At 33.5% G+C, this 27,206-nt stretch overlaps 3 protein-coding genes and 1 long non-coding RNA gene across 4 annotated transcripts; 3 read left to right on the forward strand and 1 right to left on the reverse strand.

Annotated features, from left to right (window-relative positions):
- Positions 1-110: 110 nt before the first annotated feature.
- On the reverse strand, positions 111-26,980 carry LOC146720393 (uncharacterized). The gene is made up of 2 exons (XR_014926072.1): positions 26,900-26,980; positions 111-2,331 (listed from the first exon to the last, which is right to left on the reverse strand). It is a non-coding gene; the product is annotated as an uncharacterized LOC146720393 (long non-coding RNA).
- Positions 547-8,677, forward strand: Orco (odorant receptor co-receptor). Its single transcript, XM_029307356.2, has 9 exons — positions 547-829; positions 1,310-1,444; positions 1,602-1,985; positions 2,158-2,412; positions 2,653-2,912; positions 5,733-5,832; positions 6,011-6,115; positions 6,293-6,448; positions 6,577-8,677. The coding sequence occupies exons 2-9, from the start codon at positions 1,310-1,312 to the stop codon at positions 6,625-6,627; spliced, it is 1,446 nt and encodes a 481-aa protein (XP_029163189.1). The 5' UTR covers positions 547-829; the 3' UTR covers positions 6,628-8,677.
- On the forward strand, positions 13,083-21,825 carry LOC114934661 (ras-like protein family member 10B). The gene is made up of 5 exons (XM_029307357.2): positions 13,083-13,273; positions 15,597-15,757; positions 17,094-17,330; positions 18,342-18,545; positions 19,984-21,825. Exons 1-5 carry the CDS (start codon positions 13,204-13,206, stop codon positions 20,107-20,109), a joined length of 798 nt encoding a protein of 265 aa, XP_029163190.1. The 5' UTR covers positions 13,083-13,203; the 3' UTR covers positions 20,110-21,825.
- LOC114934568 (citrate synthase, mitochondrial) lies at positions 22,407-26,842 on the forward strand. Its single transcript, XM_029307221.2, has 8 exons — positions 22,407-22,448; positions 22,583-22,795; positions 23,403-23,741; positions 24,538-24,743; positions 25,078-25,210; positions 25,286-25,480; positions 25,578-25,679; positions 26,611-26,842. Exons 1-8 carry the CDS (start codon positions 22,407-22,409, stop codon positions 26,806-26,808), a joined length of 1,428 nt encoding a protein of 475 aa, XP_029163054.1. The 3' UTR covers positions 26,809-26,842.
- Positions 26,981-27,206: the final 226 nt, after the last annotated feature.

Consider the following 27,206-nt stretch of genomic DNA (forward strand, 5'->3'; position numbering starts at 1 on the left):
AAAAATGATAAATTGTCATTAAATTCTGTTTGCAAGATATGCTTGCACACGAGTCGCTTAACAAAAAAATATACATAGTAGGAGAAAATATCAATATTATATCGAAGGGGTAAAAATGAAATTTTTTATTCTAATGATACAAGCATGAGATATTAATCACGTCCTTCGGTCTACATCATTATACCCTGCAAAGTATTTCGAAATAATTTTACGTATACAATCGAGTCTACGCGCCGAATCTCCGATAAGCGGAAGTTTCATTCTCACCAGTTGCTGCTGTAAGGCATCTTGGAACTTTTAGAATGTTTTTCTTCGGTAAAACTTTCTTTATGTTGAAAACTGCATGGAGAGCACACGACAGCGTACGGTCTGAATTATTAAGAAGATTATAGACCCTCGGGGATGGTGCAAGAAGCGACATGGCGTCGGAGGAACGTCGCGCAGCGCGCGACCAAGTGGTCTGCGCCTGGTTACCAAGCCGCGATTGGTCCACGTTTGGTAGCTACCCTACTGGAAGGGGTTTCCTGCCGACGGGGGTGGTGGCGGTGGCGATGGTCAGGTCATAGCCATAGGGGATTGGAAGAATACAGGGTAGGAGCAGAGGGCACCTTGGGTCTCAGTCGGAGAGACGTCCGTTCACAAATAACGAGGATCTGTCGCAAAACGACGACTGATGGGGGGCCGGTTAGTTAGTTTGCTCTTCTTCGTTCTTCTCGTATATTTGGCACGATTGCTGCAACGTAATCGCGAGGCGCTGAAGGCCGCGTCATAATTCATCAGCGGAACCGAGTTCTTGCCGAGTGATCTTGGACACATCGAAGCTACCAAGGTAGGACTTAACCTTCGAAACAAGTGCTTGAAGATTGTTTGAAAAACACTTAAAAATTGCCGGAAACTTTTAGAGTATTGCACTTGCATTGTCTAGAAAGCTAAAAGTATGTAAATGTCCAAAGCAATCGTCGTAAGCATCGCGAAAAGTCTTCGCTAAATCTTGTGAACGTTTTATATCGTCTGTCAGGAAAAAAATGTCTAAAGATTGCCTAAAATATCGAGAAAATCTTCACATTCCCAATTCTTTAGTAGTATACACGTTTTTATTGTTTGCTGACTAAATATTGAAAAAAATTTGAATTAGCGACATATAATTTTACACGAAAGAAGAGTCGCTTCTAGAAGTTTCACTAACTACTTTATGTACGTCTAGTGGCCTTGCGATAAATAACGCAGGTCACGAAATGTGGGCGTTAACGTAAACGCTAGTAACTATGGAGCTGCTAACAAATTTTAACGACGATCCATTTCCCCGCAGATGATGAAGATGAAGCAGCAGGGCCTTGTGGCCGATCTAATGCCCAACATCAGGGTTATGAAGATGTTTGGGCATTTCGTATTCAACTATTATGACGATAATTCGTCCAAATATTTACATAAAATATTTTGCTGCGTAAGTAATCATGCGTTTTCGTTCGATCTAATTAAAAATGTCGAGGTTTGTTGGTTTAACAAATTTAATTGAGCTAATCATGGAAAGCGATATTATTACTCGTCCACCTTCAAGTATTTGCGGCTCAGCCGGAGACACGTAACATTATTCTTTCTAGGTGAATCTATTCCTCCTGCTGTTGCAATTTGGTCTGTGTGCTGTAAATCTAATAATCGAGAGCGCCGACGTCGACGATCTCACAGCCGACACGATCACCCTTCTCTTCTTCACGCACAGCATCGTCAAAATCATCTACTTCGCTGTCAGGAGCAAATATTTCTACAGAACGTGGGCGATATGGAACAATCCGAATTCCCATCCGCTCTTCGCCGAGAGCAACGCCAGATACCACGCGATCGCTTTAAAGAAGATGAGGCTGCTGCTCTTCTTAGTCGGCGGCACCACCGTGCTCGCCGCGGTAGCTTGGACCATTCTCACCTTCTTTGAGCATCCGATCAGGAAACTGGTAGATCCCGTCACGAACGAGACGACAATAATCGAGGTAATAATTCAGACTTGTAAGAAATTATTTTCCAATGCAAAAAAATTGAGACTCGATTTAAATGATAATGCTAAATACATAACTAAGAATTATGCACAAAAGTCGCGTTCGTTCAATTTTACTTTACATGTATAATAAAATGATTTTTTTTTTTTTTTTTTACACATTCTAGCTACCACAATTGTTGGTCCGTTCGTTCTATCCGTTCGATGCCAGGAGAGGGGTGACGCACATTTTGATACTCATATACCAGTTCTATTGGGTGTTCTTCATGCTTGTTAACGCCAATTCGTTGGACGTTCTCTTCTGCTCATGGTTGCTATTTGCCTGCGAACAACTGCAACACCTGAAACAGATCATGAAACCTCTCATGGAGCTGAGCGCGACTTTGGATACTGTGGTGCCTAATAGCAGCGAACTCTTCAAGGTATATCGAATTTCTACAGGATAATACAATATAGTATTTTAAATTTTATTAAAATTATTTATATTTTTTTATTATAGTTATTGATATTTTATTATTTATATATATATATATTATTTATTTTATTAAATTTTTATTAAAGTTATTTATAAAGGAATAAAAAATAAATTTTATTTTTTATGCATCTCTTTTTATGCTCTCGAATTTGATATGCAAAACAATTCTTTTCTCTTGCGCGTTCAGGCCGGTAGTGCGGATCATCTTCGCGAAGAATCTGAGAACAATCAACCTCCACCACCAGTCCCGCCTCAAGGCGACAGCATGCTGGATCTCGATCTTCGCAACATTTACAGCAATCGACAGGACTTCACGGCGACCTTCCGGCCGACTGCTGGAATGACCTTCAACGGCGGCGTAGGGCCAAACGGATTAACGAAGAAGCAAGAGATGCTCGTGAGAAGCGCCATCAAGTATTGGGTGGAGAGACACAAGCATATTGTAAGGTGAGTCCATTAAGTTGGAAAGTTCGTCATCAACTGTCGATCGCGAGCCAGTTTCTCATGAATAGTATTGTATAAAAATGAGGAGTCGCAGGATAAATCGCTTATCAAGACCGAGTGCGAGATAAAAGATTCAGTATCGAGGGTCGCGATGAGAGATGCGAGTCGTCCCCGTACTCTACTTACCTACTGAAGACGTATAGTTAATTCATGCGCGATTCCTCTACTTTATGAGTCAACGACGGATCACTTCTTTGAAAGTCATCTGCATCTTGCGTGGACTAGTGACCCAGAATCTTGTAAATTGCACGTCTTCTCGGCATGTATAAAGAATTTAGTATATAGAGGCAACATATTGACCCCATACAGAAACGTGCTAACTACTCCCCTCAATTATTAAGAGACGACAAAGTTATCAAACGTTGCGCGATCAAACATTTAAATTAGGAATATTTTATAATATATGCGGAAGCTTTTCTCAGAAATATTTTTCAATCTAATTTGATAACGCATCGATCGAATAAACCATTTTTATGACTTTGAACGGAGAACAGAAGAGTAACGAGGAAACAGTCTCTAATAAAAAAGATTACGAAATTATATACACTACTTTAACACACATATAGTAACATAACTGTAACAACGTGGTTTACTTTTCAAGGTTTATCAAACTCCTAATATTTGTTTTGGTACTTTCGTAGTATTTTAACAACCTGTTATTGACCATAGTTGTATATTATACTACTTGGTCGTACACGTGCAGTAAAAGTATTTAACACGAATGATCAATAAAAAGTTTATTAAACATGACAATATGAGAATGTTCGCGAAGACTTGCATTTCAATATACAGGGTGTCCCAGACCTACCGTATCACACGCTAATGGGAGATTTTTGAGGCAATTTTTCCTCAGCAAAAATGTCGAAAAAGGTCATCATTTTTTTAATGTTCCCAATTTTTGAATTCATGTATCTTTGTAACTAAGCCTTAAATTAAAATTCTATTAAAGTAAACTTTATCTGAAATTAATTGAAAAATGTAGTTTTGTTAATCATTTATTTTTACAAGACTTAGTTTACAAAAAAGCTTATTTTCAATAGTTTATAACTCGAAAATTATTGGTGCCTGGACATTTTCGCTGAGAAAAAATCATCTCCAAATCGCTTCAGGAATCTCCCATTAACGTGTGATACGGTAGGTCTGGGACACCCTGTATAATTAAATTTTGTCTAAGTTAATTGAAATTATGACATTTAACGCATTAAAGTCACTCGTTAAGAGAAACTTTGCAATTTTGAAATCGAATAAAGCCACCTATTAGAAAAAAATATCAATTGTCAATGTCTTTTTTTTATACATAGCAATCTAAATATTTTCAAGATATATGGTGAGCATTTTACCGAAATGAAACCCCTAACAGTTTTACAAAAATTGACAAAGTACACCATATATATATATACTTGATAAAATTGTGCATATCGGCGCAACGCAAAATTGCACCTCGAGAGAAAGAACGGCGCGAACGGATGTCGTGTTTCCTCCCTCTCTCACCCCCTTTCTCCGTAAGTTCGCGAGGGGGTGCCGAAGCCACTCGTCGGTTGGCGCAAGGGATGCGCGTGTTCCCACGGTGGTGAAGTATTTATTCTAAGAAAGCGCGATATTGACCGCAACGGGGGTCGTGTATTGTGTATGGACTGTGCGATCCGCGAGAGAAGGGGATGATTCGCCTCTGGTGTTCACGTGAATGCGCACACGTGGTTCGCGTGCCCCACGCGCGCGGCGATGACAGATTTTCGTCCAAAATCTGCGATCTTTCAGATGACATTTCGCGCCTGTTTTTTATGACATATCATTCTTCCTAGCATGACAGCGGGATTTAAATTCGTCGATATATTGATAAATTATTATTTTTTATTTTTTTTTTATTTTTTTATCGCATTTTTTTTTGATAAATTAATCTCGATGGCATATATAATTTCGATATTCGAAAAATTGAATGTGTCCCTTCAGTTCTTGTGTGAAAATTCTCTTTAATAAAGCTTGAAGTAATTTTCTACTTTAATTTGTAGCCTTTTTATATCATCGATAATTATAAAATAATTTTTATTGCAACAAGAAACAGAAAAACATTGCGAATTAATATCTCAGAATTGTTACAATATATAAATTTTATGGTTCAAACAGGAGAATTGTGTCATTACCTTCGCAATATAGGAAGTAAAAGATATTGACCGCAACGGAGGTCATGTCCTATAGGTCAAACTAAGTGGTCTAAGGGGATGAAAAGTTTTTACTAAAAGTATCGCACTGGAAATTTAATTTAGAATTTCAAGAATTTCAGATCTTCACACGCACACACATACGCGCGAAGAATAATTTTTAAAAAATGTCAAACGTATTCGCGTACGCGTAATTTTCCAGATTTGATTTTTTACGATAGCGATGACCTCAGCGTATAGACCATTACATTTTCTTCAAGGCGTTTCGACATATCGATCATTCACTTACAGGGAATAGCGTTAACTCGACGAACGGTCGGTGAAATAGGATATATAATACGTGGTGAAATGAAAGACACACGAGCGATCGTTCGTCCATCGTTGTTCAACTTTGTTCTAATCACATAGCTTAGTATGAAAATCAAGGGTGGCGTGCCTATGGACGAAAGAAAATGAATATTACGAATACATCTTTCATAAGCCGCTTGTCAACGGCTCGTAATGGCCGGTGTAGGTCATTCGTAGATGTCATTTGTTAATTTAGCAATTAATTATTAATTAGCATTTAATAATAATAACAATTGTTTGTTTCATTACGATTTAGATTGGTCACCGCAGTCGGGGACGCTTATGGTTTCGCTCTTCTGCTTCACATGTTGACGACGACTATTACTTTGACATTGCTCGCCTATCAAGCGACCAAGGTAAGTTGCCTTGTCTTTTTCAAGGTGGTGAACAAAAGACTTATCGATCGTATATAAATTAGTAAAGCAAGAAATGACAAAGTCGATGAATTTAATGCGAGAGCTTGAATATATATATATCAGAACATATTAGGAATTAAAAATTTATACTAATACGTTCGAGTTTTAAATGTTACAGGTGAATGGTATAAACGTTTACGCGGCCTCCACCATCGGTTACATTCTCTACACATTCGGCCAGGTCTTCTTGTTCTGCATATTTGGAAATCGATTGATCGAAGAGGTACGTAAAACGCGAGAATTTCATATTTTATTTCAAAGAGCAAGAAAAAATATCATATAAATTATTACGGACGCGTAAAAAGGATTAGATGTTTCGACGTAATTAAAAAAAAATACATCGCCAAGAATCTTAGAATTAATTTTCGCCGAGTAATTAAAATCTCTGCGCTTTCTTTAGAGTACTTCGGTGATGGAGGCAGCTTATTCTTGCCACTGGTACGACGGCTCGGAGGAGGCTAAGACTTTCGTGCAGATCGTGTGTCAACAGTGTCAGAAAGCTATGTCAATATCAGGAGCGAAATTCTTCACGGTGTCTCTAGATCTCTTTGCTTCGGTAAGATTGAACATTTATATCTCTCGATTACTTTTTCCGAATACATTTTCGTCAATTTCCTCGTCCATCAAGATTACAACGAAATGACACCTTTTTTCTTCAAATGTTACAACTCTCCAATTTTACAGGTATTGGGTGCCGTTGTAACTTACTTCATGGTGTTGGTGCAACTGAAATGAGCATTTGGCTTTGTGCGTTTCAAATGCGAACGCGGCATTTCGTATTGCACGCGGCTGTGCAAATTTATATTTTTTAAGACATTTACAAGGGGAACCAAATGTGGAGTATTCATGTTCGAAAAGATCTCCATGGGAAGAGAGTCCTGCATTTTTACGGGCGAGTATAGTGAAAATATTAAGTGAAAAATTCGAAGAGAAAAATTTGCAGAAAAACAATTATTTAAAATCATATAGAAGCAATAAATATCTTTTTTATCATTACATACAAGTCAAAGAGAAGAATGAGCAGTTTTTTCGTTCAAATGTAAATTTTTCACATAGATCTCTATATATGATTTTCTTCTTTGCGTTAAAAAGATTAACATAAGCATTTGTCGCGATTTATTTTCGTCAATTGTGCAATTCTAATTTGACGTTTATGGGGAAGATATACGCTATTATAATATATCGTTCGAAGTACCGTGGCGATAATGCGATCGTCATATATTATTATAATAAATAAACGCGAAAGATGTTATCGTTTTTGTTTAGCGTTGTTCAGCATTCTAACGTTATTATGTTCTCAACCATTTGTATTTCGAAAATCGCGTCATTTCTGAAAACGGCGGGATAAAGCGGCGCATGTACATTAACGAGATAGTCTGAATAACGTGTAAATAGAATGGTTATATTTTCTAGGAATAGGGCAGTAATCCGCTGAATTGTAATGTTAAATTTTAGGTAAAGGCACTCGCTTTATCGTACGTACGCAAGAAGAAATAGCATTTGTCTTGATGCAATTTAGACGCACGTTAATTTATTTACTAGTTATATTTCTTGCATTCGATATGAAAAATTAGATTACATAAAAATATATATATATATATATTGTTATTTATATAGATAGCTGTTATTATAGATTATATAAATGTTTTTTTTATTTTATGTGAATTTTTTTGTGAATTTTTTTGTGAATTTCGGTATTTCGTAGCTTAATTAATTGTTACACAATTTTTTTATTTATTTGCCTTCTGTCCCTTTCCAGTCTGTCTCTCGATAATGATAAAATTTTAGGTTTCAGATACATTTTTAGGCTCTCTAGCACAGAAAATGCGTTTTGACACGTAATACGATTTGTTAATCTCCATATTTATTGTCACTTGACCCTTCGAGGGGATAGGAATTAAACAGTCCATCGATTTTGCTTCTTATCACGCATCTACGAGAAGATTAAAACAAAAGATTTCATCGATCAATGAAATACGCGAGTTGAATAAAAATCTTTGCCGCTTCGGGAATAGTGTAAAAAATTATAGTTTCTTGTTTCTCGGCGCATAAGAGAAAAATGGCGACATATATACAATTGATGTGATACGTCAATTATTAAATATGGTACAATTATCGAGAATGGTACTTAGGGATTTAATATACATACATATATAAATATATATAAATACAGAGAGTAAGATATATATAACATATATATATTTTCATTATATATACGTAAATACACCACTTGCGTGGATGGACGAACGTATACCTAATGTACCTCGTTTTTTATATTTCATAAAATATATCTCGGTGTCTCAAGTAAAAGATAATATCTCGTCACAATATTTAGTCCAAAATGTCCAAAAGGATGTTTGCACCGTGCATGGCTGCTCATTCTGACCGTTATATAAATATGTACCTTTTATCGACGCGGATATCGTTTTACGAGACGACGTGAGATATTTTTATATCCTTTGTCCCGGGGATACAAGAACAAGAAATCCGTATACATCGTTGAAAGAGAAAGAGAATAACGTAAAATATATAATATATATAATATATATTCTAAAGCAGAAAGGCACCGTTTTATAAACGCAAATAGGCGAAAGCGTGTCCGACGATATCCGAGCTCGATCTACTTCGATAATTAACGTGTAATTAACATATGTGTACATTACCGTGTAATCAAAAGTTTAACCGACGACAATCACAGTATTATCAAATATAGTTTTTCTCTATGTAAAGCTATGTACTATATATTTATTTAATAAAATCTTGATATAAACGTTCATAATAAAAACTCCGGAGTGTTGGAGCAGGAGAGTTCAAATTTTGTATTTTCGTACGCGATCGAGAAAGTTTCGAGAAAACTACGTTTCCGCCGAATAAATTTGTTGCAAAATTTACTCTTTCACGTCTTGAATCACAGCACTTGATAAAAATTCGTTACGCCAGTGCGCTTCGTTATAAGATACATTTGTAAAAGAAAAAATTATATGGAAGAGACGCAATTTATCTCTTCTCGAGAAATTTAATACATTATTATATAGCGAGAAACGCGGATTTCTCCTTATTTGATTCGATAGTTGCTTTCAAAAGAACATGATTCTTCTTCCGACACAAAACATTACAATTTCATCTTAAATAAACATAACGAATTTACAAGGGGATTAAATATAATTGCGTCAGAAAATACATGTTCTGAGGAATTAACGCGAAAATAGGATCATATAGGGATAAAAAGGGATCATATACCGTCGCTCTTGCTTACTTAACGAGAAAACTCTTTGAGAGATATACAAACAAAAAGAAAATGGATCTTTGCAGCAATCTTTTATATACATTGTGTGCTTTCCTACTATTAATAAAACTTGGTTGCGAGATAAATCGAGATAAATACTTGAGTAGAGCGAGATGACATACGCGACTGCGCACTCTCTCTCTCTCTCTCCGCTTCGCGTTTTTTCCAATATTAATAAAATATCGACGTAAAGGTCGCGAGACTTGGAGACATTATATATCTCGAAAAATGAAAGGACAGTGTTTGCTGTTATCTAAATAAAATTATATAGATGATCATTTAGATAAAATTTTCACGTCATCTTATCTTTATATAATAAAAATATGTTTATTATTTTTATCTGCATTTTAAATAAAAAAAGTGTTATTAAATTATATAGAATCAAGAATAATGTTCAGATAATTTGGTTTGGGGCCATAACACAAAAATACTTAAGCAATAAACGGTAAAACTTATAAATAAAAGTATGAATATGTTTTTACATCTCTTTAATAATTTATGTTTTTTTTTATAACTGTATTTATACATAAGTGATCTTAAAAATAATATAATATTATCTGGAAGTTATCTAGATGAATCACCACATAATTTTATCTTTTATCTAGATATGCATATTTATTTATTTATTTATTTATTTAACAAGATATTTAAAACGAAATCATCCTTTATCTACAATAAATTAACGTATTTCAATCTCATCTTTATCTAGCTAATTAAAAAATCACCTAAGCACAACACCGCGAAGAGACGATCTATTGACAGCAGTCGTGAAAATAATAAGCATTTAACAAACCGAACGAGAGAGAGAGAGAATATAATTTTATCTTTTATCTAGATATTTATTTATTTATTTATTTATTTATTTATTAAACAAGATTTTTAAAAGGAAATCATCCTTTTATTTAAGATAAATTTACATATTTCGATCTGGCTAATTAAAAAATCATCTAAACACAAGACCGCGAAGAGACGATTTATTGACAGCGGTCGTGAAAACAAGCTTTTAACAAACCGAACGAGAGCAGAGTCGGAGAGTCCGCGGCACGCAGGCGCAGAGAGCGAGCAGGAGGCATCCCCGAGGTTCTAGGGGTAGCTTCGATCGTCCGGGGGATGCCTCCCGAGACGTCTCTACCCTCGTGCGTGCTCTCGCGATGCTGCCTATCCCGAGATCTCGCGCCGCCGTCGTTTTCGTGACAGTGACACGCCTGCGGTGCCGATCCCGCGCGATTGCGTAATTCGTGGATTCGCGGTGAGAGATCGGGAGACGCGTCAGGTATAGTTCGGGAGAGAAAAGGGGATGTTTGCGGTCCAGCAAGGGGATTCTGCGATCGCGCATCGCCGTCGGTAAAGTAAGATGCACCCCGACCGCGGGATCAGCTGTTGGCTCGATCAAGGACTGGTCCAGATCTGGAAGGGTCTGGAATCGATCGTGCTTGACTGACGATCATCAGTGACCGATGATCATCATCATCAACATTCTCGCTCATTCTCACTGTCATTGGGAAGCAATATTCATCAAGCAATATACGTCTCGACCGTAACTACTTGATCACCGTTTTATCCTCGATTTACAATTACTAGACGCAAATGAAAATGATGTGACAAAGCGAAAGTGCAATGATGGTATGTTTTCTGGGACACTTTCGGACACCGAATCTGATCGCGAGTGCGACGAACGAATTTATTCGATCTAGACGCGCGTGATATGATCGATGATCGAATAAAATTGATTCGATCAATTATTTTCTTCATCAAATATAATCAAATTTAGAAATGACTTTAGTTAGCAAGATTCGAAATCAATGTGTAATTTTTTAAATTACACGAGGTGATTTTTGTAATTAAATCTCGATTCTCATATTCATATACGAGAACAATCGCTATATTTCTTCGGGACGCGAATAAATTAACATATACATGTTTTTTTCATCAACGTAAAAAATTGAACTTGTGTTGAAATGGCAATGGAAGTTCATTGACTCTGATGATACAATATTCTGAAGAATATAATTAATCAGATATATGATTCAACGTGGAAGAAACAATTTTGCAATCAAATCGCACAACGAGAACGTGTTTTCTAAACACTTTCTCGACAGAAGCGAGTATACGCACAATAAGAATTCGAATTCCTCTAGCATTCTAAAATCTATTACGTTTGTAACAAACAATACAACTGTTTGATTATGTGATGACAAAGGCAGTGATACACACATACATACATAAATACGTATGTAAGATGCAACGAGTTACATAATCTATATCTATAAAGTAGTAAAATATTATAGATGTCTCTTGGGGACGTTTTGAATTGAGAGGACGTAAAGCGAGGCAAAACGAACTCGGAGTATCTATTCGGGATGAAATAGAACCCAAAGGACGATCGAAACCTCTTTATTCGTAACGCGAGATTGTTGTAACAATGACATGTTAGCTTCTAAGGATTAAAAAATACAGTGAGAATTTTTATGGAAGAAGATAATTTACATTAGTATTTTTTTCAATTGTTATATACATATATATGAAATATATCAAAAATATAAGAAGCAAAAAAATGTTCAAGAAAAGAAAATTCGAAAGCACGAGAGTGTTGAAGACCCTGTTGGCGCAACCGACGAAGATTAAATTCATCTTTAATCATTAGAAGGCTCAAACAACGAAGTCGTACCGAAATTAAGCAAGACGGGGCAACTTGTGAGAACTTTTTGGCGAATCAGCGATAACCATAGGTACAAAAACTGCGAGCGGCTGGAGGAGGCGAAGCCTCCCGCCGCACAAACACTATCGTAAGTATTATTCGTTATTTTTTTCTTCAAATATCTTATTCTTATTCTCTAATTATTACTCATTATTACTCATTATTACTCATTATTACTAATTATTACTCATTAAGAGTCTAATTATTACTCATTGAGATGTGCACGAGAGAACATCGTTTCATTCCGTTGTCTGAAACGGTATATAAAATATATTTTAGATATATTAATTTGTTATTATTTCTCTATTTTTCGTCTTATTATAATGAGATCTTTTAAAATAATTTTAAAGATCGAAAAATACTAATCAAAATCTCTTTGTGATAAGAGAATTATGAAAGAGCTTTTTTAAGATTTAACGCAACAATCGCACTTTTATCGATTACTTTTAATTGTATTATATATTAATGTTATGAAAGCTAAAATTAATTAAAAGCTCCGATAAAAGCCTGCAGCTATGCATAATAATTAGAGTTTCTATACTATAACATTCTGTTGATGGAATAACAACAGGGCCGTCTTTCGCAAACTTTAACGTAATAATTTGTATAATTTAATCCGATTAATAGCCATACGTCAATGCGTGATGATCTCTTCATTCTGTAACCTGGCACGTGCACGGAATGATTTAATTATCATTCAAAGAGTCCGTCGTTCAAATATTAACAATTCGAGTAATTCGGACTTTGAAACATTATTATAATCAGGGTTGGGCAGGTACTTCGAAACAAAATATTTAAATACAAGATACAAGATACTGCTTGACATATATATTTAAATAATATTAAAATACTTTAGTTTTAAAATATATTTAAATACTAATTATATTTAAATGCATTTATAAATACTTTTAAATACAATTATTTTTTTAATTTTCTGATTATATACTATTTACTTAATATTAAAGTAATTACTTTAATATTAAGTATAATATAGTCTGACGGTAGAATTATATGAAAATAATATAAAAAATAAGTTAATTTTTTTTTTTAACACTTTGAAAGATAAGTTTATTTATTTGAACTTTAAACTTTATAAAATAATAATAATTACCTGGATATAATAATCGCAATTCTAATTCTCGGCATACACATACATATGTATATGGTCGTTGATCCCTGCCTGAGAAGAGACAGTATCCCAGAGTTTCTCGTCAGTCGATCGGCGAACTTCGACCGCGAAGGTCGTCGGAACGCGTCGACAGATGCGCGAGATGAGAGCATTCATCATTTATTACCACGATCGCGATATTATTTTTAATCCAATCTCATGGATAACACGCTTAGAGATAACGAGACGTCATCGAGCTCGATCTTGCAAGCGAACAGGCGACTCTTGGGTAAACGAGATTCGCTTGTCAATACACGTGACGTTTTGATAAGTTCATCGTACTCTATAAAAATGCATGTGAGATATATTTTTATTTTTTATTGTACGAAGAGAGAAAAAAAGCACTTTTGCGGGCAAAATTTATATATTGATTTTATTAAAAAAAAATTCCGTCGTAGATCTTTCCGAACGAATACGAACGAGTATCCGGAGCAATTTTAAATATTAAAAATGTGTCGAAACTTTTTCTACGCCCGAAACAAAATACAAAGGGCCTTTGTATTCGGAAACCTACTAAAATATAAATATAGCGGGAAAAAGTGTTCAATGCCTCCAGCAGCTGCTATAAAGAATGCCGCGGTGCAAAGTGTCAAAAACATGCAGTTGGTACCCGAGTATACCTAAACATTAATAAAAAGTTGAAAAATTAATTATCGGCAGAAGGATTAAATATAATTCGTCATTGTGCTTATTTTGCCATATGTAATGCCATATTATAAATGCCCTTAATTAATTCGATTATTTAATCACGAATTGGGGATTTGATTGATTTCCATTGTAAAGTGCATACCTGTCATTCGCTGCTTTTATTTGTGGCGGCATGAATTGACGCATCCTGTCAAGTTTAAAGAGCAGGATAAAATCTTGTATAATTGTATGCGTAAATATTAATTTATATATAATATATATATATAATATATATATGTATACATATATATTTTATTATTTTATATATATTTTTTTATAAGTGCATTATATGTAGCTTTTGATGTAAATTTATATAGAAATATAATTTACACAACACACACACACACAGACTTATTTTAATTTAATTTCGTAAATTGTAAAACTCTGACACGTCACTGGATGCTATACATCTTCATGTAACGTGTTCTTGCAATTGATACATCATCTATTTCTTTCGCAGAATTATATGTTGAAATTAAATCTTTTCAATCGTGGACGTGTGCTGCAAATGCATTTTGTTCGCGCGTGCGACCCCGTAAAATAAATACTTGAGTAAAGACAAACAAATCCGATCTCGATAGATACGCAATTTATGGATGCGTGAGTTGTGTGTGAAGTTTCAGCATAAAAATTTAGTCTCTCTCTCTCTCTCTCATCCTTTTATGAATAATATATATCTTTACGACGGAAGATTCTATATAGAATAGTATTATATACCTACTGTGAAATCGACAAAACAAATGTTCAGAAAATACTTTCTCGCGAAGTTTTCTACGGAAAACTTGGCACTTTACAATACGTGCGAAACAATGTTCTCGTGACTAACGGCTAAAGTTGCGATCTCATTATCCGTTTCTTCCGAAGCGGATTCTAAATACTGTTAATTAATTCGTTCCATCGGATCGTTGCGCATTTTCTCTCTCTGTTTTTTTTTTCTATACGAACATATCGTAAAAATCAAACCAATGTAGGAAACGAACAAGGTTTTTCAATCATTTTTTTGCTATCTACGTGGTATACTAATTAGATTGTGATATTTAACAATTTATCAGATTTATCAAATCCTTGTTACATTTACCACTTTATTGCACAAAAATTTTTCCTCAATAATCTGATTTTTAAATCTTAAAAAAGCTTCTGGGTTTAATTTATACTGATGAAATCTTGATTACACTCTTTATATAAATGTAAAATAGTTATGAACTTTGAGAATAATTTTGGTAGATTATACAATATACTATATATATATAATCTTTGATATTTCAGCGAAATTTAATATGATATACAGGATGATTTCTAAAACTATATTCAGATATTTAAGGGTGCATTCTAGGAGTCAAAATAAAAAAAATTCCTATAAAAATGGATTCAAAAATTTTTAAATCCATTTTTACCTAGAATACTTTACCTCCGAGTTACAGTCTCTTTAAAGATAAGTGAAAAAATCGAAAAATATATTGTATAGTTTTCGGAGATTTTTCGATTTTCTCCCCCAACTTTAGGCTATATAACTCGGAGGGAAAGCATTTTTTGACCCATGCATATATGTTTTAGAAACTTTATCTCTTATTTTGAGCCCTAGAATACGCCCTTAAAATCTGTGACATAATTTTAGAAACATTCCTGTATAATTGGCGAATATACACATATAATTTGCGGAACATACACATCGCGAAATTAATTCAAAACAAGATTCATTCGCATCGCAATATTCTCAAAGATCGGATCTCACAAAGTTAGTAAAATCCCTCGATACCGTGTACAACCGAGCAACAAGTTTTCTCTACACTGCATATGTCACACACATATATATATACACTATATATTTTCGTGTTTCACACAATTCGATTGCTTCTCTGCTACAGAGTTGGACCTCGATTATTTGGAAAGAAGAGGAGGAAATACAATAACCTACGAAGGTGCCGATGCCGGATCGAAAGAGGAGGAAAGTCCCGCAGACACATTAGATCGTGTTAAAGTTGTCTTCCTGGGTGCACCCGGCGTGGGAAAGACAAGTATAATCCGAGTAAAGTCCATTCCCATAACATGATCGTATCAATTACTTTTATATTTCGCGTGAAAATGTTCTCTACCCCGTTTTTCAATTAATTTACCGTGTATCAAACGTGTAGTTAATTAACGCGTGCGTCGAATTTCTATCAGTTTAATAGATTTATTCTGAAATCAAAACATATTTTCTAATTTAACATACTTCAGGCTCTTTAACATTTTATGAATAAATATATAAATTGCAATAGTTTCTAATTTTTTTTTATAAATTATTCTATTAATTGCATCGATGACTTAGAAAGTATTCCATGTACGAAACGCGATTTTGCATGCGCGCGCTTCAATGTACAATTGACGAAAAGGTGTCGGAATCTTTGTTTCAAAGCCAGGAAGGGAACAAATCACGGAAACGAGTCGCTGGAGCGCTCGATTCATTTCCGATAGCAGTTTCCGCTTATCGAAGGCGACGATTATCGACTCGCGAGATAATTAAAAGGCACGACGAATTTCCTAAGGAACGCCGTTCGCTTCCGACAAAAAAGTGTCAAATTTACAAACAAAATTTTGTACTATGCGCCTAGTGTTGTGCTTAGATGATTTTAAAATTAGCTAGATAAAGATGAAATAAAAATATATAAATTTATCTTAGATAAGATAAAGATGATTTTGTTTTAAATATATTTAGATAAAAGGTAAAATTATATATATGACGATTCATTTAGATAATTTTTAGATAATATTCTTTTTAAGAACTTAAGTATTTTTATGTACTAAGCTCTAAACCAAATTATCTGAACATTATTCTAGATAATTTAAAGTAAAGATAACACTTTTTTCATTTAAGATGCAGATATAGATATACCTAGTACATATTTTTATTAATTATACATAAAGGCAAGATGACACCAAAATTTCATCTATATAAAAAAGTAATATAATGGCTCGCGCTTTTTGCAATGCAAATAATTATATCAAATACAGGACCAATATACGCGAGCATAGAATTAGGTGTCATATATATATATACAAATTATGTTAATACGAAATGTTTAAACATTTAATAATATCTACTTAAAATATTAATATGTACATAGTAAATTTGATATTTTATTGTGATAGATATTATTATTTTCATTGTGATAAAAATTAATGAGAAGAATTCTTCTAAAATTCTTCTAATACCATATTGTCCATGATTACCATGACATTCAGGGTAAGTCCTAAGAGAAAATTCTCTCTGTGTGTATTCGATATAATTATTTTTATCTATATAATTTGATTGATTGATAACAGCAAACACTGCTGCATGCGCCTATTATTTTGACAAATCCCGTTTTTATTGATGTTTCCAGCAATTTGTTTGGAGCGAGTTCTCCGAGGAATACACACCGACCGAACGACGGGAGACATTTTATCCGAGTGTGGTGCTGGCCGATCGATTGTACGAACTAAAGATCACCGATCTGCCGACCATTCCGTACTTCCCGGTGAGCTCGCATCTGGAATGGACCGATTTCCGTTATTACGGATTACGGAGCGCGACAGCGTACGTGCTCGTGTTTGATCTCAGTAATCAGGACACGTTTCAGGTATGTACCCCGCTTGACGAGAAATTCGACATGAAAATGTGATAAATCGAACGCAAGAGATAGAATTTTATTTCGACAAGTCGACGTCAGAAACTTGCGACAAATGTCTTTCTTCGCAAAGTTCTTTTCGCGCGAGATTTTTTCCCCACGAAAGCTATCACTTCTGCGACTTGCAGCCGACACGAAGTTGCCGGCGTAAAAGTTTGATTATCTGAATGTTTGCCCGGGTGACGAAAGACCGGCCTCTTGGGGACAAAACCTAACGCAGAGTTTGCACAAGTTTTCCGAATCGATTTTTGCCGCCGACAAGTCAAAAGTATAGACGAGGAACGCGATATAATAATCATGTTATACGCGTAATCAAATAAACCAGTTGTTTGCAACATAAAATTTAGACTACCAAGAGAAGAGAAACTCTCCAACTCTCGTATTTTATCTATAGAAATATTTTAACCGTGCATTTCTTGAAGACTGCACGGTACATAAAATGATGCACCTGTATCCCAGATAGACAGGTATGCTGAACATAGTATGCAAACATTTTATATGTATACTTTGTAATGCAATTAGAACAGCATAAAATTACAAATCATTTTAATAAATTTTAATTGTGTATTATGTCATATTGTTAACATATATTTTATATATTTTATATAAAGTAGCAATATGTTTCTCTATATTATAAACGCAACATATATATTTCTGACAAAATAAGCAGCACATTTTCTCAATTTTCACAGCATTACAAGATCCTTTTACTTGCTGATAATACTCATGTCATATGAGAACGTATCTGTTAATGTTTATGCAAGCATTTTCAATTTTAAAATGTGTCATCATGCAGGCAATCTGCTGATATATGTCTATCTGGGATATTTCTTCAAAGTTACAAATTGAAATACTGCAAAATATACAACTTTAAAATATATATATATATATGTGTGTATACAAGGAGGAAAAATTAGCTAATATTTGTTTCCATGTACTCTCATTTGCGATCGATTTGTTCAGTACATCAGAACGTTGCGCGAACAAATCTACGAGGCGCGCGACATGAGAGGCGTACCGTTGCTGGTGGTCGGAAACAAGCAGGACGAACTGTCGCAGACCGTCGCTTCCGGGACCAGATACAGGGACATCGTGAATCTCGTCCGGAAGCACTGGAGATGCGGTTACGTCGAGTGCAGTGCCAGATTTAACTGTCGCGTCGTACAGGTGCGCTTCATATATTATTTATCAATTTTCTTGTCGAGAGACAATCCGCGTATTATTATTATCATCCCCGTTTGAATTAAACTTACCCTTACTCGCTCTTCTAGTTCCTTCATTATTATTCTATCATTTTCTGCATTTATTAGATTATTCCGTATGAAATGTCTCATTTTTCAATGTCAATTTTTTAAAGCTTTCTCTTTGACAATAAAAATCTTTATGTTTGTACATGTTTTATACAGGGTATTTTTAAAGCTATGTCGGAGATTTTAAGAGTGTATTTTTTAGGGAGCATAATAAGAGAAAAAGTTTCTAACATAGCCCGAAAATGCTTTCCCTCCAAGTTATAGCCTTCTAAAGATGGGAGAAAAATAAAAAAATGTGTTGTGATTCTCGAAGATTTTTTCACAGATTGTTGAAAAAATCTTTTTCTCAATTTGTGAAAAAATCTGCGAAAGCAATAACATACAATAAACATTTTTCGATTGTTTCACCCATCTTTAAGGGAGTTATATAACTCGCAGGGAAATTTTTAGAGCTAATGTTTATAGGAACTTTTTTCTTATTTTTATTTCTAGAATATATCCTTAAAATCTCTGACATAGTTTTAGAAACATCCTGTATCTCATTTTAAAACTCAAAATTTACCTTTTATTTTTTGGTTTAATTAATTTCAAATGTATTTTTTTCAACATTTTTTCAATATGAATAAACGTGATTTTCACGTACTTTTTTGTATAAAAAAAGTGGCCAAAATGCAGCAGCCGCTCGAAACATTATTAATGCTGCATTCGGCGAGAACTTTGTTAACGAACACACCACTATAAAAAATAAAAATCTGAAGACAAAAGCTTCACAAATGACGATCGCGGACCTGAGACTATTGTTGATGACATTAAAGGTTGAGACATTAAAAGTTGAAGCGAATCCACATCAAACTATTAGATATGCATGAATGATTCTTACTTTGATTAATAAAGTTAAATTTAAAAAGTATTATGTTTCTGGAAATTTTTTATTAAAAAATACTTTTAATACAAAAAAGTACGCGAAAATCATGTTTACTAATAATGAAAAGAATGTTGAGAAAAAGTATAATCGAAAATTAAACCGAAGACTAAAATCTCAGATATAAAAAAGCAAATGAGCTTTAAAATGATATATAAAACATGTACAAAGCTAAAGATTTTTATTGACAAAAAAAGTTTATATTGCAAAATTATGGAACAATCTAATACTACAACGAATAATAATTGATATTTTTTAGAGTTGAAAAATTTACCGAAAAATTCACAAAAATTAAAAGAGTACATTTTTTATGATAAAAATCGTGTTTAAATTGTTTCCTATAAAATTCACTTGTTATAAATTCGTAAAATAATAAAATAAAACGTTTCAAACAAGTTAAAAATGACTAACAACTTGTCTCGATAATTGCTAGGTATTCCGAGAACTGATGAAGAGTATTCAGGCGATAGAGGGTAGGCCGAATTCGCCATCACCCGCGACTTCGCAACCGATGCGAGCCTACCCGCACGACACCGGCGAGAAGTGCATTCTTCTCTGACATTGAGACTAAATCATATACCCCTGAGGTCATAAATAGATCTCGTGCGATCTCGTGCAAGAATAAAATGTGCGCTTTTCGATAGACATACAGATATATCCGGCGAGAGACTCTCGTCGTCTCTCGATTTAGCGTACTGCGGATCATTGAGTCTCAAAGCAATGAAAATTTGCTCAATAAAAGAGCACATCGATCGACGAAAGTCGAAAGCAATAGACGTCACAACATACAGATGATTCTTCTAAAGTTGCAAAGAGTCGTCGAATAACGCGCGCGAAAATGTTACGAGCCAGGAAACGTGATTTCGGAATAAGCGACAATAATAATAATTGAAATTTTAAAAATAATAATAATCGAAAATAACAAAAATGTCAAATGTCAAATTCGCAAATCTCAATCATATGTGTAAAAGATTTTCTAACGAATCATTCGCAAAAATTTCCAGATTTTAGTGGACTCATCTCTTCGCGGTATTAATTTTTTTTTGTATTCGCATTTGTACGTGTGTGTGTTTAAAGATTATATTTCTTTATATAAATCACACAAATTATGGCGTACATGTGTGATTTTTGACTAATCAAAATTATATATCGACTATTAAATTTCTCGGAAGAAAATAAAATCGTGCCAATAGAAATTAACATTCGATAATGATGGTGAAGAATGCTCGGAAGAGGATTATCGCAAATAAAAAATGACAAGAGAAAAAATAAGACGAGAAGATAGCAAAATGCAGCGGTCGAGTGCATTTTTTTAGCTCAATCCTTTCCTCGTGCTGCATTCGGCCTAAATATAATATTGACGTTGTATTAGGAAGATATTCGTAAAGGGCGAAGCAATAGTATATATACACATATATAATATATATACATACACATATATATTTTACTATACTCTGTTAAAAGTTAATCGATTATTAATTTAATGTTGAACATATAGTTAATCATTCGCGAAAGACGTAATCGTTAATATATATAAATATATGAGATGTTATAAATACTTAGTATTATAATACTAGCATATATCGTGTATATTAGCGTTATTACCGTTTGTATGTATTCTATGATAAATGCAACGTGTGCATATAGCCACATATACATACATATATACACGCGCGCAATTTTTATCTTAGATCTTGAAGTAAGACACATCTCCGTTCAATTCGTTATATAAACGCGCCATTTTAAAAAATCGCTCATATTCACTGCGTATAATATCACATATGCGTAGAACATTAGCAGAATAGAATGTTATCAATATTATTATTATCTATTATATTTGAAGACATTTGTTGAGAATAATCATACGAGCCTGACAATGATAAAAAATATACATAAATGCTCAATTACTCGAAATGCATTTTGTAATACGCGAACGCATGTATTTGTTAGACGTTTGTACGAATATCGTAAATCGACGTATTTTCGATGGTTTAAAACGAGAGAGAGAGAGAGAGAGAGGGGGAGAGAAAGAATTACAACTGTAAAGAAACAAAAAATCATTAAAATAATACACCGAAAATATGAGGCTGCGAATATCTCATATTTTTTCAGATGCGATTCTCTCGTTCTACACTATCGATTTGTGTCAGTGTGACATGTAACTGATACATACAAATACAAGAACGATATTGTACGAACTACAAGCGATGATCTCTTGTTTTGTATGTATTCGCACGATATTCGCAATAAAAATCAGCGAAATATTAGAAATGTGCATATCGATTATTTTTTTCTATATATAGCCCAAAAAATGCATTTCAAAATACATTTGAAAATTGCCTAATAATATTTCTATTTGCATAGTTATCATTTAACAGATTACAGATCTTCATCAGTTTGGTAAGTATTAAATAAAAAATCATACACATATATATATATATATATATGTGTGTGTGTGTGTGTGTGTAACGATATGCAAAACAGTAAAATCGAAAACTCTCGCTTCTAATTTCTCTTCGTCCGATTAAACGTCAAAATGTTTAAAGTAAGTTTAAAGTAACGCAAAAATTGCTGCGTTGCATTTCGGGTGAAAAAAATGAATTCAAGTGTTCAATTGAAGCAACAAATAAATTAAAATTAAAATTCAACACACGCTGCTTCCTTCGCTATATCTTTCATACGTAACACATATATCGTCGGTCAATTCAAACTCTCGAAGTGAAGAGATTATTAAAGATTACGAAAGATGTTTCAATCGTCAAGAGGATTCCGGTGTCGGAGAGTTCGTTTGCTCGCTCTATGGGATAAGGGAAGGAATTGCATCAGAGAAAGAAAGGCTAACTTTGGAACGGGAGAATGGCACGTATGACGGTTGGAATTGATTTATCGAAGTACGAGGTTGCGATATATAATTCGCGCGCGAGAAACTTGGCGAGGAACTCGCGCTAATTCCATTCCTGATTCTATTTAAATACGTAAACAGCTTTTCGAAATGTACGAGATGAACATTAAATCTGTCTGCTCTAACTAAGGTAAGCAAGACGAGAGGAGAACCGAGCACGAGCACGAACTTAAAGGAGGCTCTCTGCGAGAAGATCCCGGTGCATCACGATCTCCTGAGATATATTCGACGTTACTTCGGTCCAAATATTATCAGTCAGATTACGGTCGACAGTCTTTACGAAGGATTGAGCGACGTAAACTCAATCGTCAAAGAAACTTCGGAAATCGACCCTAAACGCGGTGTAAATAATCGCATACTCATTTATTGATATATACACTGTCCCAGACTTACTGTACCACTTGTTAACGGGAGATTCTTCAGACGATTTGGAGATGATTTTTCTTCAGCGAAAATGTCCAGGCACCAATCATTTTCGAGTTATAGATTATTGAAAATCAAAGTTTCTTTGTAAATTAAGCCTTGTAAAAATTAATTATTAACAAAACTACATTTTTTAGTTAATTTCAGATAATAAAGTACTTTAATCAAATTTAAAGCTTAGTTACAAAGATACATGATTTTAAAAATTAGGAACATTGAAAAAATGATCTTCCTCGACATTTTCGAGGTAAAATCGTCTTCAAATAATTTGAGGAGTCTCCCATAAACGGATGGTACGGTAAGATTGAGACACTATAATTATTTTATATCTCAAGAAAATGATATGCTGAAGAAATACAAGAGAATTTCTCTTTAATATAAAATAAAATATTTGCTTAACTTAGTCGTATTTTATTCTTATATTTTTTATAATAAATTAATTTACTCTCTTAACATTGATTTAAAGGAGCTTTAAGCTTGTTGGATAAAAATATCGATACTTTTCTTATCGTTCGAAACTTCTTTAGCTCGTGTACCGTGGATTGACCATACCGGAAGTAGTCACTCTATTGCCTCGTCAAGGAAACTCGCCGAGTGCGGAAGCTATCTTTTGGCTGCTCTTAACCGGTGACATTCCGACGCAGCAGCAGACAGCTTCGCTTATCGCCGACTGGACGTCGCGACGTCAAAAATGCACCGAGTGGTGGTCGGGATCGCGGGGTGAAATGATAATTTCAGTTTTGCGTTCTATGCCCGAGGCAATTACACCCATGCATAGATTATCGGTCGCACTCACAATTTTCAACATCAGTAAACAAGCGAAGGAGGCCAAGAGACACGGCGCTCTACCGTACACATATTGGGAGGTAATTGAAAAAAATGTATTGTCATTATGACAATTTTTACTCAATAAGCAGAAAATTGCGTTACTTCAAAATAACATCAATAAATAAAATTAATAATGGCTCTATAAAGACCAAATTAAGTTAATTGAGAGCTAATAAGAGCGGATATCCAGATATTAAAAAATAAAATTGACGTGTTCCTTTGATTAGATAACCGTTATTAATTATTTAAATAATATATAATAAATATTATTTATTATATCCTTAATATCGACTCTTATTAGCCAATCAGTTAATTTAAAAACAAAAATTGACATTTTAGAATTGATGAAAAAAAATCTTTATTTTCTTTGACAAAATGTAAAATATAAAATAAAATATAAAATATAAATATTAAAAAATGTAAAGTGCAAAGGATGCAATTAAATATAGATTAAAAATAAAATAGAAAATATTACAATGTAAACATAAACAAAATTTACAAAAAATAAATTATATTTTTTATTGTTAAAAATAAATTTGATGACTCTTCTTAAATCTTCATTTTATAATTAAAATTAATCGTTTAAGAGAAAGTAACATAATTAATATAAAATTGAAATTTAAAGTGTAAGAACAGCAACAAGAGCCAATCGCGGAAGACAGCGCGCTATCCCAACAAAACTAAATTTTTTTTTTTTTTAATATAAAATTGGTGCCTTTTTCTTACAAAACATTTTATATTTTTTAATAGATCTATTGTATTTCTTTTATTAAATAGATCTACTATATGTTTCTCTTAATGTATTTTATAAAACGTTTATTTTGACTTTATAAGTATACCTATGAGGATGGTATGGAATTTCTTGCAACCTTACCAGCAATCATCGGTCTAGTTGCAAAGAGAAAAATGTTGAAAAATGTGAGGAGTGACGGTGATTGGGTTCAATTTCTATTAGAATGTTTGACCAACGTGAACGAAAGCTTTGACAGCCGAGAATCATCGGTTGTGGATTTTCTCAGATTATACATCACTTTAAATGCGTAAGTATATACTTATAGTCGAATTTTTAATAAATAATTTTCCAATAATACAAATTTTCATGGATAAAAAATAAATTCAAATATTAAGTAATTCACACATTTAAAATTCCAATATTAAGTAATTCACACATTTAAAAACAACGAAGTTATCTAAAATATTTAAACAATTAAAAGTAAAAATTGGAGAAAGAAATTAGATGATTAAAAAGAGAAAAGTGATTAATCGAGAGGCGAAATTTCGTGCTAGATAGTGTTGGTTGAAATCCTGCCATTTTATCTTTCAAACTAACCAAGAATCGAGAAAAGAATAAAAGAATCGAACAATTGTTAACAGTGACGATGACGGAGGGGCTCCTGCCGCTCATGTCACCCATATTTTGGGTGCGACTGATCTCCATATAAATGAGATATTATCGAGCAGCGTTTTGGCGTACGTCGACGAGCCTAAAAGTGGAACGATGTCGCAGGTAACGAATCGTTGAAAAAATGGTTTAAAATATCCTTTACGCTTTTCTAGCTCTTTTTTCGCATATTATATGTAGTGGAAAGAATTGCAAACGAAAGTTCAGAATACGCTCGGTCGAGGATGGACGGAACACGACTTGAGGACTCGCGTGCTAAATTTATGGAGCAAAGATAAATTGATAGGACACATGGAGGCGGATTTCTCCGATCCACGGTACACGGCTCTCTTGAATTATGCCAGACAACATTTGCCCGATAATGCCGAAATCAAGGTACGCATATGTGCGCGCACGCGCGCGATAAGAAAAAACAGATTTGTCTTGGCTGAGATACGAGCCTAATAAAATTAATTGTAAGAAATCTTTATAGCTCTCGCAGGCTATCACACGAATATTACAATCGGCTCTAAAGAGACCAAAGAGAAAGAGTATATATCCGGAACAGAGTGTCATAGCTTCGCTTATTTTTCAGGTAAAATTGTAGACACGCTTTTATATATAGCAGGAATATAATTAAAAATAAAATTCTTAGGAGCAGAAGATTCAATATTTATGTTGTAATTTTTACATGATCCTGCGCACAATAAAAAAAATACTGGAAATAAATATTAAATATTAGGAATTATTTTTTAAAATAAAATAAAAAAATCTCTGATATACAAATAGAAATTCATATAAAGTAGCTCTTACTAGTTTATTAGCCCTTACTATATCCTCTTGTATTTTTATATATCACAGTCTTTTTGATTTTATTATTTTTAAATAATTTTTATTTCTAATATTTAATATTTGTTCCTAGTATTTTTTATTGTACGCAAGACCTATCTTTTTCATAATTTACCCAAGTAGCAAAAATGTGTATAAAAAATGTTAAGAACTCATTTTCAAAGATATTTTAGAAACGTTAAAATAATTGATTGTAAGTTTCTTTTTATTTATTGAAAAATATTAATTTTAACAATCAATGTAATATATTTTATTTAACGTTTTTATTAAATATTTATTTTATTAATATTTTATTAATAAAAGATTAATAATATATTAATAAAATAGATATTTAAAATAAACGCTGAATAAATATATTTATTTATATTACATTAATGTTAAAAAAATAAACGTTTTTTTAATAAATAAAAAGGAATTTAACCAATTATTTTCAGGTTTTTAAAATATCTTAGAAAATAAATGTTAAACATTTTTTGCTACTTGTGGGAAATTTTTTTTAAAGAAAAGATCGAAGAAAAAATAAGACAGCATTGTTTAAATAAATATATTCTAACAAATTGATGAATTCGCAGGTATCAAAATTATAGTCAATTTGACTTAATTTGATGTCAAAATAACGTCAAATAAAATCATGAATTTTGATAACCTGCATTACTTGCAATAATTTGTCTTTATAGTACTACGGATTGACGGACATGAGCTTGAATCAAACTATACTTTACATGGCGAGAACTTTGGGAATGATCGCCTCGATAATTTGGACGACAATTATAAATTCCCCTGTCGAGCATCCGATATCAAAGTGCACTTACAGTTACATCGAATCGGCTCGCGACGATATCATAAAAAAGCGAAAATGCAAGACGACCTTGTAAGCTTCCTTATAATTAAATAAATTTCACAATTATATTTTTTCTTACTCTTCTATAAAAGGATTAACCTATAAACTATTAATTACTCACTGACCTTTCCTCCATTTGCGTGTGGAATCCTGTACTTACGTAATCTCTTCTGGAAACTGGAAACTATTTGTGACACGACGCGCGCTTTTTCTCAATTAGTCGTGAAAAAAAGAGATGCATTTTCGTAATCAATCACGTGATCACTTTCACGATACACTATGCGACATCTATGAGCGAGACTCGATATATTGTTTGACAGGACGTGAACAGCTGATACAGCAGAATTCTTGTTTCAGCATTGATAATAATAAGAGTGCACGAAAATAGCACGAATGGAATATTTATTAGAACAAATGTGTACACACTTCTCT

Source organism: Nylanderia fulva, unplaced genomic scaffold (genome assembly GCF_048542155.1).
Source record: "Nylanderia fulva isolate GAGA-0341 unplaced genomic scaffold, ASM4854215v1 Scaffold7, whole genome shotgun sequence".
NCBI classification, from domain to species: domain Eukaryota; kingdom Metazoa; phylum Arthropoda; class Insecta; order Hymenoptera; family Formicidae; genus Nylanderia; species Nylanderia fulva.

Excerpts from the sequence above, each read along its gene's own strand:
- LOC114934661 (XM_029307357.2), top strand. The coding sequence starts at position 13,204 with ATGGATAACACGCTTAGAGATAACGAGACGTCATCGAGCTCGATCTTG. Across the intron at positions 15,758-17,093 it reads GAAAGACAAGTATAATCCGA|CAATTTGTTTGGAGCGAGTT; the intron begins GTAAAGTCCATT and ends TGATGTTTCCAG. Across the intron at positions 18,546-19,983 it reads TTAACTGTCGCGTCGTACAG|GTATTCCGAGAACTGATGAA; the intron begins GTGCGCTTCATA and ends GATAATTGCTAG.
- LOC114934568 (XM_029307221.2), top strand. The coding sequence starts at position 22,407 with ATGGCACGTATGACGGTTGGAATTGATTTATCGAAGTACGAG. Across the intron at positions 22,796-23,402 it reads AAATCGACCCTAAACGCGGT|CTCGTGTACCGTGGATTGAC; the intron begins GTAAATAATCGC and ends AAACTTCTTTAG. Across the intron at positions 24,744-25,077 it reads TTATACATCACTTTAAATGC|TGACGATGACGGAGGGGCTC; the intron begins GTAAGTATATAC and ends AATTGTTAACAG.
- Orco (XM_029307356.2), top strand. The coding sequence starts at position 1,310 with ATGATGAAGATGAAGCAGCAGGGCCTTGTGGCCGATCTAATGCCCAAC. Across the intron at positions 1,445-1,601 it reads TACATAAAATATTTTGCTGC|GTGAATCTATTCCTCCTGCT; the intron begins GTAAGTAATCAT and ends TATTCTTTCTAG. Across the intron at positions 6,116-6,292 it reads GAAATCGATTGATCGAAGAG|AGTACTTCGGTGATGGAGGC; the intron begins GTACGTAAAACG and ends CGCTTTCTTTAG.